Here is a 15,286-nt window from a genome sequence, read left to right on the forward strand (position 1 = left end):
TTTAGCTCCTGAATCCCTGGCTGACCCTCTTACCATCGTCTTGTTTTTCTCTCTGCTCCCCGGGAAGGGGACCCCCGGGGAATGCTGCACCCGGTGATGGCGGCCTCGCTCGAGCCTCCGCGCGCGGGGATGGCCCCCTTCTCGCTTCTCGCCTGAAACCAGCCTTTTCCAGATGCTCAGCTGGAAACTCGAGGTGCGGAGGGTTTTCCACGGAACTTAGGACAGGACAGTGTGTCGCCAGGGGCGGGGAGGAGGAGTCACACCACCCTGCTCACCACGGGGCCTGTTTCATCCCTGGCTCAGTGTGTGCGCTTCTTGACTGAAGGGAGAGGGCCAGCTTGTGCTGAGGGCCTGTGATGTGTCAGGCACTCAGGAGGCGCTGGCAGGCGTGTCAAGTTACTTGGGAGGCAGGACAGCAGAAGAGCCATGAGCAGGAGCTCTCGTGTCAGAAAGACCTGGCGTTAAATGCTATTTTTCTCACTTATTAGCTGTGTGACACTCAGCTTGTTGCTTAACGTCTCTGAGCCTGTTTCCTTACCTGGAGGACGGGAGTAATAATAAGGTGCCTCCTGAAGCTGTTATGACGACTAAGTGAGGTAATGCATATAAAGCCCACTGCTGGTACTCAGGGGACATTGAATAAAGGTCTGCTATTATTATTTTTTTTAAATATATTTTATTGATTTTTACAGAGAGGAAGGGAGAGGGATAGAGAGTCAGAAACATTGATGCGAGGGAAACATTGATCAGCTGCCTCCTGCACACTCCCTACTGGGGATGTGCCCGCAACCAAGGTACATGCCCTTGACCGGAATCGAACCTGGGACCCTTGAGTCCGCAGGCTGACGCTCTATCCACTGAGCCAAACCGGCCAGGGCAAAATTTATATTTTTAAAAAATATGTAAGTGGCTCAGGAATTTAGAAGTGTCTAGGACACAATAAAGACAAAATTATATCTCAATTATTATGTCTTTCTGTATAGTGAAATAATTCATTAACTGTTATGGAACGTTTTGTAATAATGGCAGCTAAGCATTATAGAGTACCTCACATCTACTAGGCCCTGTGCAAGGTGCTCTGCATGCCTTTAATCCTTACAACAGTCCTGAGAAGGAGATGTTATTATAACCATTTACAGGTAAAAACACAGAACTTGGAGAGATCACATACTGTGCCCAAGAGCACCCAGGGTAGTAATCAACAGACTGTTTACTTTGCCCAACCATCTAATGATCATTTCAGCACCTACCCCACTTCCACATTACATACACTTTTTAAATATACTTTGCCTTTATTTATGTTTAGGCCTGATTATTAAAGAAAGACCTAATGCATATTTATCATTTTGTTCTTGTATTTTATAAAGGGACAGGACACAATGTTCTTCCAATGTTCTTTCTTTTTTGCACCTGAAACCACCCACTGAGTCTCACAGTGTGATCTTCACATACTTTATCTTTCAGTGCTGAGTCAACTTTCTGAATCAGTTTTAGAGACTGATTGGGGTCCTTTAACATTCTTTTAAAACTTATCCTTGCCCTAAAAGTGGACAACTTCCCCCTTATATTTACCCTCCCACATTGGGAAGTTAAGGCATCCCTACTGAAAACATGAAATATTTTTTTAAGTCTTTTGTTTATTGTCAAAATTTATACCAACAGTTGTAATTTATACTTCATAACATATACTAGTATGTATCCCATTGGAATTCTTGATCACAGTCAATACTGAATGAATTTATTAGAAGGATATAAGGTAATTCACAGATCTATCAAATACTAGGGAACCAGATTTAGGAAGTAGGAATCTAGGAGGATGAGGGATTTAGAACCACAGCCAAGGTTATGCCACAGGAATAGCTGGTTAGAAGAGCGCTGTTATCAACTGGTATACATGTTTGTGTACACATTTACATATAATATTCTTCACTGTTAATAAGAAAAATATTAAGAGAAATTGAATTAACTCAAAATAATCAATAGGGTATTGGTAAAATAAATTATAATAATTAAGAAGAACTTATCAAAGAATTATGTAATGTATCTGTATAATGGAATACTATATTGCAATAAAAATATTACAGACCTAAACATGCACTCCGTCACCTGCAAGCCCCTGGGTGCCCACCTGTCTACACAGCCTGCTCCCTCCCCAAGACCTTCCCCCGCGCTCTCCTCCCCGCCTCCAGCTCCACTCGTGGGCCTGGTAGCTCCTGGGAACGCATTCGTGAGTGGCCAGCGGGTACTATTAATCACTAACTATCACCCGTTTCCACTTCTTGGCTCCTGGTAGCGCTCAGCAAATGTTTGTTTGCAGAGACGGAAAAAACCGATGGTTAAACGGGGACACTGATGGACAGACAGCCCGGTGGGGATGTGCGGGACATTAGGCTCGCTGGGTCGCCTGCACCACCCTGCTCACCACGGGGCCTGTTTCATCCGGGCTTAGTGTGTGTGCTTGTTGACTGAAGGGGCACAGCCAGCTTGTGCTGAGGGCCTGTGATGTGTCAGGCACTCAGGAGGCGCTGGCAGGCGTGTCAAGTTACTTGGGAGGCAGGACAGCAGAAGAGCCATGAGCAGGAGCTCTCGTGTCAGAAAGACCTGGCGTTAAATGCTATTTTTCTCACTTATTAGCTGTGTGACACTCAGCTTGTTGCTTAACCTCTCTGAGCCTGTTTCCTTACCTGGAGGACGGGAGTAATAATAAGGTGCCTCCTGAAGCTGTTATGACGACTAAGTGAGGTAATGCATATAAAGCCCACTGCTGGTACTCAGGGGACATTGAATAAAGGTCTGCTATTATTATTTTTTTTAAATATATTTTATTGATTTTTACAGAGAGGAAGGGAGAGGGATAGAGAGTCAGAAACATTGATGCGAGGGAAACATTGATCAGCTGCCTCCTGCACACTCCCTACTGGGGATGTGCCCGCAACCAAGGTACATGCCCTTGACCGGAATCGAACCTGGGACCCTTGAGTCCGCAGGCTGACGCTCTATCCACTGAGCCAAACCAGTTAGGGCTGCTATTATTATTTTTATTGATTTTAGAGAGAGAGGGAGGAAGAGAAGAAAAGAGAGGAAGAGAGAGAGAGAGAGAGAGAGAGAGAGAGAAATATCAATGTGAAAGAGAAACATCAATCGGTTTCCTCCTGTATGTGCCCCGATCGGGGACCAAACCCCCAACCTGGGTATGTGCCCTGACTGGGAATCGAACCCGCAACCCTCCCACCAACTGAGCCACACTGGCCAGGGCAAGGTTAGCTGCTATTGTTGCTGCTGTTGTTAACAGTAGCCACAGCATCACTCTGTGACCCCAGGAGCATCTTCTCTGATAGGACATCATTACAGAGAAAGTTCAAGTTCTGAAAGAAAAGCCCAGAATTCCTAAACCTGAACACAGGGGCTCCTCGGATGTTGGCCGGATCAATGAGCGTGCCAACGCCTGAGAGTCCCTGCCACTTGGCCCAGAGGTTTGTTGATTCTGTGCTTACCGAGCGCTGGGCACCGCGCTAGGCAACGCGATCCGGGACCTTATGAAGTTGTCGTGGAGACGAGGCCCACAAACAGAGCACTTGTGAGCCCTCCATGCGGGAGACAGTGTTAGACCGAGTTTCTGGAGGAAGGGCTGGCCGAGTTAAGGAGGGAAAAGTAGCAGTCACTGAGCACCCACTGTGTCCTAGGCCCAGGGTTTAAAGCGTCTTGTTATTTAAGTTTTCATCCATCCTGGGAGGTAGAGCTTACGTCCCGTATTAGAGACGAAGAAACTCGGACTCAGTGAGATCGCTGACTTCCAAGGACACACAGTAAGTGGCTGAGCCAGAACTTGAACCCAGGTCTCCAGGACTCAAACCTGGCAGACTATCTCCTCCCAAATGATAGCAAACATCCTCACCCATCTTCTAGAAGAGGAAACGGGCAGTCGGAGATATTAAGTCACTTGTCCCAAAAAAGCAGCCTGCTGAGCTGGATTTAAAGGTGGGTCTGGCCTGGCCGGTGTAGCTCAGTGGTTGAGCATTGACCTAAAGTGGCTGAGCCAGAACTTGAACCCAGGTCTCCTGGTTCTCAAACCTGGCAGACTATCTCCTCCCAAATGATAGCAAACATCCTCACCCATCTTCTAGAAGAGGAAACGGGCAGTCACTTGTCCAAAAAAAGCAGCCTGCTGAGCTGGATTTAAAGGCGGGTCTGGCCTGGCCAGTGTTGCTCAGTGGTTGAGCATTGACCTAGGAACCAGGAGGTCACGGTTGGATTCCAGTCAGGGCACCTGCCTGGGTTGCAGGCTGGATCCCCAGGATGGGGCATGCAGAAAGCAGCCGATCAATGATTCTCTCTCATCATTCATTGAAGTTTCTGTCTCCCTCTTCCTTCCTCTCTGAAATCAATAAAAATATATTTAATAAATCAATCAATAGCCCTAGCTAGTTTGGCTCAGTGGATAGAGTGTTGGTCTGTGGACCGAAGGGTCCGGGGGTGGATTCTGGTCAAGGGCATGTACCCCAGTTGCAGGCTCCTCCCCACCCAGGCCCTGGTTGGGGCACACGCAGGAGGCAATCAATTGATGTGTTTCTCTCACATCGAGCCCTAGCTAGCTTGGCTCAGTGGATAGAGTGTTTGTCTGTGGACCGAAGGGTCCGGGGGTGGATTCCGGTCAAGGGCATGTACCTCGGTTGCAGGCTCCTCCCCACCCGGGCCCTGGATGGGGCGCGTGCAGGAGGCAATCAATTGATGTGTTTCTCTCACATTGATATTTCTGTCTTTCCCTCTCTCTTCCACTCTCTCTATAAAAAATCAATGGAAAAATATCCTCGGGTGAGGATTAAGATAAATAAATACATACATACATACATACATACATACAGGCGGGTCCGTCCATCTGCTGATCTCAGCGTTCCCTTCCCACCTGCCTGCCGACCTGGGCACCTTTCGCTGCACCACAGGAGGGCAAACGCGTGTGACGCATCTGGAGAAGCGGCTTCCTGGCTGTGCCCTCACTCGGTGAAGCATGTGGGGTCCACACAGAGGCGCCCACGGGCCCCCTAAGGACAGCCAGGCCCTCAGGTTACAGATGCGAAGCTCAGGCCACTCTGGTCGCCGTCACCTGCAAGCCCCTGGGTGCCCACCTGTCTACACAGCCTGCTCCCTCCCCAAGACCTTCCCCCGCGCTCTCCTCCCCGCCTCCAGCTCCACTCGTGGGCCTGGTAGCTCCTGGGAACGCATTCGTGAGTGGCCAGCGGGTACTATTAATCACTAACTATCACCCGTTTCCACTTCTTGGCTCCTGGTAGCGCTCAGCAAATGTTTGTTTGCAGAGACGGAAAAAACCGATGGTTAAACGGGGACACTGATGGACAGACAGCCCGGTGGGGATGTGCGGGACATTAGGCTCGCTGGGTCGCCTCTCAGCAGCGCCACCTGGTGGTTCCACGTGGAACTTCATGAGCTGGGCTCGGGGTGCTTGTCTTCGGGTGACAGGCTGCGGTGGGGTGGGGTGGGAAGCAGAGCTGCTGCTTGGCCACCCCCTCCCAGGGCCTTGTCTACTCTATGAAGGCGCCCAGCCTCACCCCTGCCTACAGGGAACGTTGAGAACCCTGTGAAAAATCGGATGGAAACCATACAACCAGGACATTTACTGTCGTTACAGAAACATGAGCTCTGGGACCTGTTTTCATCAGCTGATTACGACAGACACCTCCACGTGTGTCCTCTGAGGTGCGGAAAGGTGATCAGACGCACAGTGATGGCCCGGTCCCTCACCTGCCTCGTCTCCTTCGGGAATTAGAGAGGAGGAGGTGGGTCTCTAGTTGGACGAGGCCCCTGAGGCTGGGGGTGCCGCTGGCTGTGCCTGAGGCTGGGGGTGCCGCTGGTGGGGACACGGGGTGGGCTCCCTCACTGGGACTCTGGGGTCACGTGGAGCCCCCGCCTGGACTCTGCAGTCGCCCCTGGTCAGGCGAGGCTGCGGCTGTGCCCCGGGCATGGCTCTGCTTGGACTCCACCGGGCAGGGCTGTGGGCCAAGTTCTGCAGTCGCTCCTGGACGGTGGCTTGCAGAGGGTCAGAGGGGCTGTGCGTTTGCTTCCCTGCCTGAGTGAGGCCCTAAGACAAGCTCCAGAGCCTGTGGCCTCACATGAGACGGGACTTCCCACCGAGCTCCCTGCCCAGAGGGGCCACTGGCAGCTCAGCAGGTAGGCAGGGCTGCTGGTTGGGATGTCAGCTAGGGGGGCACCCGGCACCCGGCACCTTGAGAACAGACACTGTGAGCCCCGCCTCCTTCTCCAGCTCCATCTGACCCTCCGTGACCCCCATGAGTGAGGCTGAGGGAGCCTAGGGAACCGTCCCCCACCCTGGGCTCTGCTTTCCCGACTTGAGAAACCGTAGGCCCAGAGGGGCCCTCTGTCTGGGCTCTGGCTGCCGGGGGAGGGGGAGATGTGGTCAGAGTGTGGCTGCCCGCTTCCCCTTCTAACGGGTCCTTCCCCGGCTCTGTGGTCCAGGGGGCCTCCACCTCCCTCTGGGGTCTGGGATTTCACTGCGGCATCCTGGAAAATGGCACCGCTGCTATTGTGCTTGTGTGGGGAGCGGAAGTGGTGACCAACCTGTGTCCCCGTCCTGCTGATATCTCTCCTCCTCCTGTTTATTCTTATCCTTACTTAGTTCATATTAATAAATGGATGTTTGGGTCTAATTTGGATGTTTGGGTCTCAAGATAACTAGGAAGTGTGTGTTTGATGGTGGCTTACCTACATCTTGCCAATAACATCCGTTTCCCTGCCTTGGTGCTGAGGAGTGGGGCTGGACAGATGGACAATGTGCAGGACACTGGTCTGGTAGCCGTGTCCACACGGAGACCAGCACTTACTATTATTATGCCCTTGTGCTCCTGGCCAGGCATTCAGCACTCATTCTCACCCACTCATGACCACGGACACACACAGGGCTGGATCAGGGGTGGGGAACGTGGGGCCAGCGGGCTGTGTAAGGCCCAAGAAATCTTGGGTCTGGCCCTGCCAAGGCAACCACAGGGGGAACTCAAAATTCAACAAATCCAGGAGCTTTTCCATAGCAACAAAGACTTATATTAAGTGAACTATAGGAAGCGAATGATGTTATAAACATCCAAGTGGCCCTTGGCAGGAAAAAGGTCCCCCACCCCTGGGCTGGCTCATGGAGCAAATATTTCTCTACTGGCCCCTTTAGGTAGCCTTCCCCATTGCTCAGGCCACCGTGGGGGGCACGGGGAAGCCCCTCTCCCCTCCCCTCCCACCTGCCTGCCGACCTGGGCACCTTTCGCTGCACCACAGGAGGGCAAACGCGTGTGACGCATCTGGAGAAGCGGCTTCCTGGCTGTGCCCTCACTCGGTGAAGCATGTGGGGTCCACACAGAGGCGCCCACGGGCCCCCTAAGGACAGCCAGGCCCTCAGGTTACAGATGCGAAGCTCAGGCCACTCTGGTCGCCGTCACCTGCAAGCCCCTGGGTGCCCGTGATGCCAGTGATTGCTGGATATTAGTGAGCGCTTTTATGGGGCTTCACACGCTGGGAGACTTCCTCACCCCCTACCCCCACCTCCCCACACACACACCCGGGGCAGTTTGGACAGGGCAGGCCACCCTTGCGCCATAACTGTTTCTGCTGCTCTGAAAGCGCTGGTTTTTGTGGGTATGAGAATGCTCTCGGGAAGGGAGGGAGACACGGCTGGGTGTCTCCCGAGTGACTCCTCTAGGGTTGGTTGCAAGGCGGCGTGCTCGAGGCTGCGGTGTGCACTGTGCCCCACACTGCCTACAGCCAGAACGTGGGGGGGGGGGGCCGTCACCAGGAGAAGGGGTGCTTTCATCCTGGGGGCACCCGTGCTAAACAGGCAGCCTTGGGCAAGAGGAACCCAAGCGCGCCCCCTAGCGCCCGGCCCCCAGGTCTGCAGTCATGGGAAATCCAGGCTCGTTTCTCCAGAAGGCGGGAGCCAGAGACCTAAGGCTGGAAATAAAACTCAGAGAGGGCGGTGTGCAAACAGAGGTCAGAGTGTCCGTACCACCAGGCCATCTGATCGTTAAAGGAGATATTTCCTTTTAAAGTATATATTTTTTATTGATTTCAGAGAGGAAGGGAGAGGGAGATAGAATCATCAATGATGAGAGAGAATCATTGATCCACTGCTTCCTGCACGCCCCCTACTGGGGATGGAGCCCGCAACCCAGGCATGTGCCCTAGACCAGAATTGAACCTGGGACCCTTCAGTCCGCAGGCCGACGCTCTATCCACTGAGCCAAACCGGCCAGGGCGAGATATTTCCTTTTTATTGGAGAGCTTTGTGTTCATAAAACCAAAGTGGCACTTAGGTCATTTACTTCTATTATGGGACATATCACTTGTCAATGTATTTATCACTTTGTTTGCTAAGTTGTATCATCTTTATTTGTTGTGTTTGTTTTGTTTTATATTTTTATTGATTTCAGAGAGAGGAAGGGAGAGGGAGAGAAACATCAATGATGAGAGAGAATCATTGATCGGCTGCCTCCTGCACGCCCCCTATTGGGGATCAAGCCTGCAACCCGGGCATGTGCCCTGATGGGGAATGAAATCGTGACCTCCTGGCTCTTAGGTCCACGCTCAGCAACTGAGCCACGCTGGTGGGGCGTATCATCTTTATTTGTGATTGTAGGATATTTGTTATTTGAAATGCCCCAGTTTGCAGTAATGGTTGGTTTTTTTTCCTTAAAGAAAAGATTAGGAAAGATCTTGGAGAAAACAATGTTATTGGGTTCAGGGAAAGGGTAGAAAAATGCATCCACTGCTTCCTGCACGCCCCCTACTGGGGATGGAGCCCGCAACCCAGGCATGTGCCCTAGACCAGAATTGAACCTGGGACCCTTCAGTCCGCAGGCCGACGCTCTATCCACTGAGCCAAACCGGCCAGGGCGAGATATTTCCTTTTTATTGGAGAGCTTTGTGTTCATAAAACCAAAGTGGCACTTAGGTCATTTACTTCTATTATGGGACATATCACTTGTCAATGTATTTATCACTTTGTTTGCTAAGTTGTATCATCTTTATTTGTTGTGTTTGTTTTGTTTTATATTTTTATTGATTTCAGAGAGAGGAAGGGAGAGGGAGAGAAACATCAATGATGAGAGAGAATCATTGATCGGCTGCCTCCTGCACGCCCCCTATTGGGGATCAAGCCTGCAACCCGGGCATGTGCCCTGATGGGGAATGAAATCGTGACCTCCTGGCTCTTAGGTCCACGCTCAGCAACTGAGCCACGCTGGTGGGGCGTATCATCTTTATTTGTGATTGTAGGATATTTGTTATTTGAAATGCCCCAGTTTGCAGTAATGGTTGGTTTTTTTTCCTTAAAGAAAAGATTAGGAAAGATCTTGGAGAAAACAATGTTATTGGGTTCAGGGAAAGGGTAGAAAAATGCCGCAACCTGCAAGGCTAGGGTTCAGGATCTGAAGAAGGGGCCCACGCACAAATGAAAACACTAGACAAGAAATATGAATTATTAAGGGGTGGGGGCCTGGTGGAGGCCTCTCTCTAGGAGAGGCCCGCGGAAACCTGGCCTTGTCTGCTTTTTATTCAATTTTAAATACACATCTTGCCCTCAGTAAAACACGGCAAACCGGTAGCAGACAGACCCAAAGGTCAGTAAATATCGGTAAGGTTCAGTAAACATTTACTTTGAGGCTATTAAGTCAGGAAATTGCTTCGAGCCACCGCGATCTCTACAGAACAATGGTGCTTAGGTCCATCGGCCTTCCGCGTTACCTGGTGCACTCTCATGATAGTATCCACAGTGGACGGCTTCCCGCAGAAAAAGTTAATAAAAACTATTTTGGAAATGAAGTTTACATTTGTGCATGTGCACAAAGGAGAGAGAGAGAGAGAGAATCAGCAGAACCCACCATTTCCTGGAGCGTTCAGACATGTTAGACGAGCAGACAGTCTGTAGGTACGTCCCATGGGGCCGTGGCAAACCCGGGTCTGGATGAGACCACAGCGGGGTTCCCCTTGTGTCTGTTATATTCTTGGAGGGCGGAAATGAGAGTCGCCGTCAGCAACCCAAACACAGCTCCCGATGTCGCTGGTCACCTCCTGCGTGGAGGGGGACGCACATGTGCAGGAAACAGATGGGAAAACCAGAAGGATTGTCTGACAGCAAAGCATGGTCGTGTAACCAGCCGGAGGCAACATGGCTATCTATCGTTAGCTGTTACATATTACTCCTCCTGACTCATTTTGAGAATATCTTAATTTTCACAACAAATTAACCAGATTAGGAGAAATAACTACGAAAGTTGGGGTGCAAAGACGTTTGACTTTTGATGCCAATATGTATCCTGGATTATTCTGAAGTCATCCTGTTATGGGGGAATCGGGGTGCTGGGGGTGGGGTTCTCACACTCTCTGGAGAAATAGAATTTTCTGAGACTCACACGGGAAGAGGAGTGGTTTTTAATTGCGTGGAATTGCATGTCTGGGTTTCCACAGTCCCGTTCCCCTTGACCCAGTCCTGGAAGAAGTGCAACTGGGCTTTCAGTGGATCCAAACGCAGAGCCGTGTCCAGCGCTTCCTTCCATGGTGCAGCTGGGCCAGCTCAGCATCAAGCTAGTTGCATGCAGCCCATTAGCCCATTTGGGGGGGGGGGTGAATGCCAGGGGAGCAGGAGCATGAGGGCCCCCCAGCCAGGAGTCAACCGAGAGAGCAAACAAGAAGCCAAAAGGGCCAAGAGAGCCATCTCCTTTGTCGGGGAGTTAAGTATTTCAAACTTCCTGCGCTTGCGCTGCCCAGGCCCGTCCTGGCCAGCGTGTGACTGACAGCAAGCATCTTCGCTAGTCACCCAATTTTATGGGCACACACCTGTTCTCCCCCGTCCAGTCCTCCCCCAGCCATTGTGGGGGGAATGGACTGGTGGCTCCCTGGGGAGTGCACAGCTCTAGCTTCCTGGGGAAGCTGCCCAAATGACATGCCTAACTATCCAGCCTTCCCTTTGCTCCTTTCCTGTTATTTATAACCAGGTTAATTACAACGGTTTCAACCCAGACAGCATATTATTTTATCTGTAAAACATTCACTATGTATCTCTGGAAGATACGAATTTTAAAAATTTAACCACAATACCGTTATCACACCTAAGAAAAACAACACTTTCGTTGCACCAAATATTTAGTGCTCTAATTTCCCTAATTGGATTATCAAATTTTTTTCAAGTGTCACATTTTTAATAAAATTTATATACATATATATACATATATTTCAAAAAATGTTGATGGAATCATTGGATATTTGTATGGCAAAAAAATGAATCTTTACACTCTACCTCACACCAAAAATAAAAAAAATTTTAAAGATGAGTCAGAAGTCGGAAGTCTGGCGTGGATGCTCGGGCACTGTCTGCTCAGTACGTCACTAGACTAAAATCAAGCCGTGGACCAGGCTGAGTTTTTTTCTGGAGGTTCTGGACCCACTGCTTCTAAATTTATTCTTCCTGTTTGCAGAATTCAGTTCCTTATGGTTGTAGGACTGCGGTCTCCTAGTTCCTTGCTGGCTGTCAGCTCCTGTCCTTAAGCCAGCAACCACACTTTGAACCTTTCTTGTGACTGGAATCTTTGGCTTCTCCCTTCTCTGATGTAAAGGTCTCATGTAATTAGGTCAGGACCACTTGGATGATTTCTCTGTCTTAAAGTCAACCGAGATCTTCATGGCATCTGCAGAATCCCTCTTGCCACGTTAGGTAACATACTCACAGCAGTGGCAGCCCATCCTATTCGCAGGCTCTGCCCACACTTAAGGGAGGAGATTATGCAAGGGCAGCGGCTGTTTGCGGATCTTCCTAAAAGTCTGCCAACCACAGCCAGCAATGCAGTAGACTCGCCAAAAAGTGTCTAACCTGAATTCAATCTCTAGGAAATAGTCAGACAGATCCAGGTCCTACATGACAACTGGCCTAAACTCTTAAAAAATGTCAGTGTCATGAAGAATTTTTAAGAGGCCAGGTGAGTCTCCAGGTTCTAGGAGGTTAAAGAGGTGTGACAGCTAAATGCACTGCATGGTCCTCATTTGCTCTGGATTTTAATACGTCTTATTTGACATTTGGGGGATTATTTGAAGTTGGAATGTGTCTGAAATATTATTGTAACAATGTGATATTTCTTGAGTGGGAATAATGGTGTTATGGTTATGTAGGAGAATGTCTTTGTTCTCAGGAAATACGTGCTAGAACAGTTAGGGGTGAATGTCGCTGTGCCTGCAACTTCCAAATGAGTTAGCAAATATCTACACTAATAAAAGAGAAACATGGTAATTGTGCTAGAACAGTTAAGGGTGAATGTCACTGTGCCTGCAATTTTCAAATGAGTTAGCAAATATCCTATATAATAAAACCCTAATATGCAAATCGACCGAATGGCAGAACGACTGGTCACTATGATGTACACTGACCACCATGGGGCAGATGCTCAACATAGGAGCTTCCTCCTGGTGGTCAATGCGCTCCCACAGGGGGAACACCGCTCAGCCAGAAGCCAGGCTCATGGCTGGTGCGTGCAGTGGTGGTGGTGGGAGCCTCTCCCACCTCCACTGCAGGCGGATGGTAAGGAGCAAGGGGTCCCGGACTGCGAGAGCCCCGGACTGCGAGAGGGATGTCTGACTGCCAGCTTAGGCCCAATCCCCAGGGAATAGGGCCTAAACCGGCAGGTGAACATCCCCTGAGGGGTCCTGAACTGCAAGAGGGCACAAGCCAAGCTGAGGGACCCCCCCCACAGTACACGAATGTCGTGCACCAGGCCTCTAAAAATATATATATATATATATATGACTGAAGAAACCCAAGCAATGCTTAGAGAAATGGAATTACACAGCTTTATTATGCCAGCGGTCTCAGAGGAGTTGCCTCCAAAGTCTGAGCAGACCAATATGGTGGAAGCTCTTCTTTTATCCCCTTTGGTTTCTTTGTCCCCCAAATATGGGATGAGACTTCCAGACCTTTCAGTGGCTTTGCAAAAAGCCCCGTGTGTTGGGGTGGGGGCCGTGAGACCACATCTAAAGGCCTGGCCTGGTGCCAGCGCTGATAACCCCCTCCAGGGTTGTGTATTGTTCATGGTTTATGGCCTCTGTAAAATGTGAGCATTTAGGTAGCAGGTCTTGCAAGACCAGATTGTGGAGAAAGGGGCAGTGACTTAACTATCGGTTATCAAGAATGTACATTAGGTTACTGGCACAGATTCAGATTGCTAGCCCCCCCTCCCCCAAACATCAGGGTTACATTGGAATTAGCCTTTTAGCTTTCTCACGGGAAGAAGGTATATGGGTGTTCATTGCATTACTGTTTTTCAGTAGGTTTAAAAATTTCCAGAAATAAACATTGGGGGGAGGGGGGGGGAATATAATGCAAAAAAAAAAATATTGCAATGATGTGATTTTTCCCTCCTGCTAAAACATTTAATTAAAAAATAGTTCTTTCTGTGGCCCAGTAGCCGGTTGAGCCTGTGCACCGAAGGCTTGCTGATCGTTTATTCTTCACATGCAAGCTCTCCCTCCAAAGCTCAGTGCAAAAGCCAGGGTCTCCCACCACCTCTCTCCCGCCTCATTTCCTTCTCTCCTCCAGGCCGCCTCCTCCCGCCACGCCCGCCTCCTTGCTGTTTCTCAAGCACCATCGCAGCCTTGCCTCCCACCCTCCTGGCTCCGTTCTCCTAGCTTCCTGCTCAAATGTCACCGTGTCCCTGAGCCCTTCCCTGCCACCACCCTATTCAGCGCAGTCAGCCTCACCCCTCCGCATCCTGGCGCTCTGTCCCCAGCCCACTGTGCTCCCCCCCGCCCCGAACCCCATTCCTGCCTAAATGAAAACTTCACTAGGACACAGTCTGTTGTCTGTTGTGTTCAATTTCTTTTTAAATATATTTTTATTGATTTCAGAGAGGAAGGGAGAGGAAGAGAGATATAGAAACATTTAATGATGAGAGAGAATCATTGATTGGCTGCCTTCTGCAAGTCCCTTACTGGGGAATTCAGCCCACAACCCAGGCATGTGCCCTTGATGGGAATCGAACCCGGGACCCTTCCGACGCTCTATCCACTGAGCCAAACCAGCTAGGGCTGTTGTGTTCAGTTTTTCCTTCCATGCCTAAAACAGTGCTTGGCATATAGTAGGTGCTCAATATATTTTGAAAAAAAATATACGAAATAAGTATATAAATTGATATGTAAGTAAATATAAAAAGTAAATATTAAAATATTTTTGAAATTTTAAAAAAGAGCTTTAGCATACAGTAGGTACGCAATACTTTTTAAAATATATATTTTTTTATTGATTTCAGAGAGGAAAGGAGTGGGAGAGAGAGATAAAAACTTCAATGATGAAAGAGAATCATTGATCGGCTGCCTCCTGCACACCCCACACTGGGAGACTGAGCCTGCAACCTGGGCATGTGCCCTGACCGGGCATCGAACCGTGACCTCCTGGTTCATAGGTCGATGCTCAACCACTGAGCCATGCCGGCCGGGCCCGAGTTAAGTATCGAGGTCAGATCTGTTCAGGCAAGAAGAGCTAGAAAGGCATTTTGCTCAGAAGGAGGAATATGGGCATAAGCACGCAGGCATGGAATCGCATTGTGAGGTGGGGACCCGCAAGCCTTTCAGTGTAATTAAATAATGAAGTATGAGGAGGAAGGGGGAGAGCAGAGAGCCGGCATTGTATACAGGGGCCGGCCAGATTGCGGACACCGGTGTACACCAATAGGGATTCTAAAACAGCCCAGATTCCCTTGTCAAGTGAGTAGGAGTCATGCAAGGACGAAGGCAAGGGTTGTGTTGACATTTTTAATGTGCCCAGCACCTGGCTTGGTGCTTGCAAATGCCCAATAAATGACCTCTGTATTGAAATACTTTGGCGCTTCAGAGGGGGGTTCTGGTGGGGGCTGTACCTACCAAGTGTACATTGTTCATCCTGTTCTCTCGCTTTTCTCTTGAGTCGGTCTCCTGTGACGGTGGGTTCTCAGAGTGTGGTCTTGGACCAGAACATCAGCACTACCTGGGGCTTTGGTAGAAATGCAGACTCTCAGACCCCCCCCCCCCCGGCTTGCAAACCCATCGAAACAGAAACTCTGGGGGTGGGGCCCACAATCTGTGTTTCAGCAACACCTCCAGGGGCTCCTGATGCAGGATGAAGTTGGAGGATCATGGTCTGTAGCACCGTGCATGCCCACCGGGAGAAGGTTTTGAACTGGTATCTGTATATTGTCTATTGAGAATCATTAGGCTTTTAGGCACCAGCGAGCAAATTGTTCTGAGATTTTTAGTC

General features: G+C 49.8%; 1 protein-coding gene across 1 annotated transcript in view; it reads left to right on the forward strand.

Annotated features, from left to right (window-relative positions):
* The first annotated feature begins 2,092 nt into the window (after positions 1-2,092).
* Positions 2,093-15,286, forward strand: part of SCCPDH (saccharopine dehydrogenase (putative)) — a 43,311-nt gene continuing 30,117 nt past the window's right edge. Inside the window, exons 1-3 of the mRNA XM_005880153.2 lie at positions 2,093-2,227; positions 3,738-3,806; positions 5,645-5,712. Coding sequence (XP_005880215.2) covers positions 2,093-2,227; positions 3,738-3,806; positions 5,645-5,712 — 272 coding nt within the window. The remainder of the gene's footprint in view (positions 2,228-3,737; positions 3,807-5,644; positions 5,713-15,286) is intronic.

This window comes from Myotis brandtii, unplaced genomic scaffold (genome assembly GCF_000412655.1).
Source record: "Myotis brandtii unplaced genomic scaffold, ASM41265v1 scaffold627, whole genome shotgun sequence".
Taxonomy (NCBI): Eukaryota; Metazoa; Chordata; class Mammalia; order Chiroptera; family Vespertilionidae; genus Myotis; species Myotis brandtii.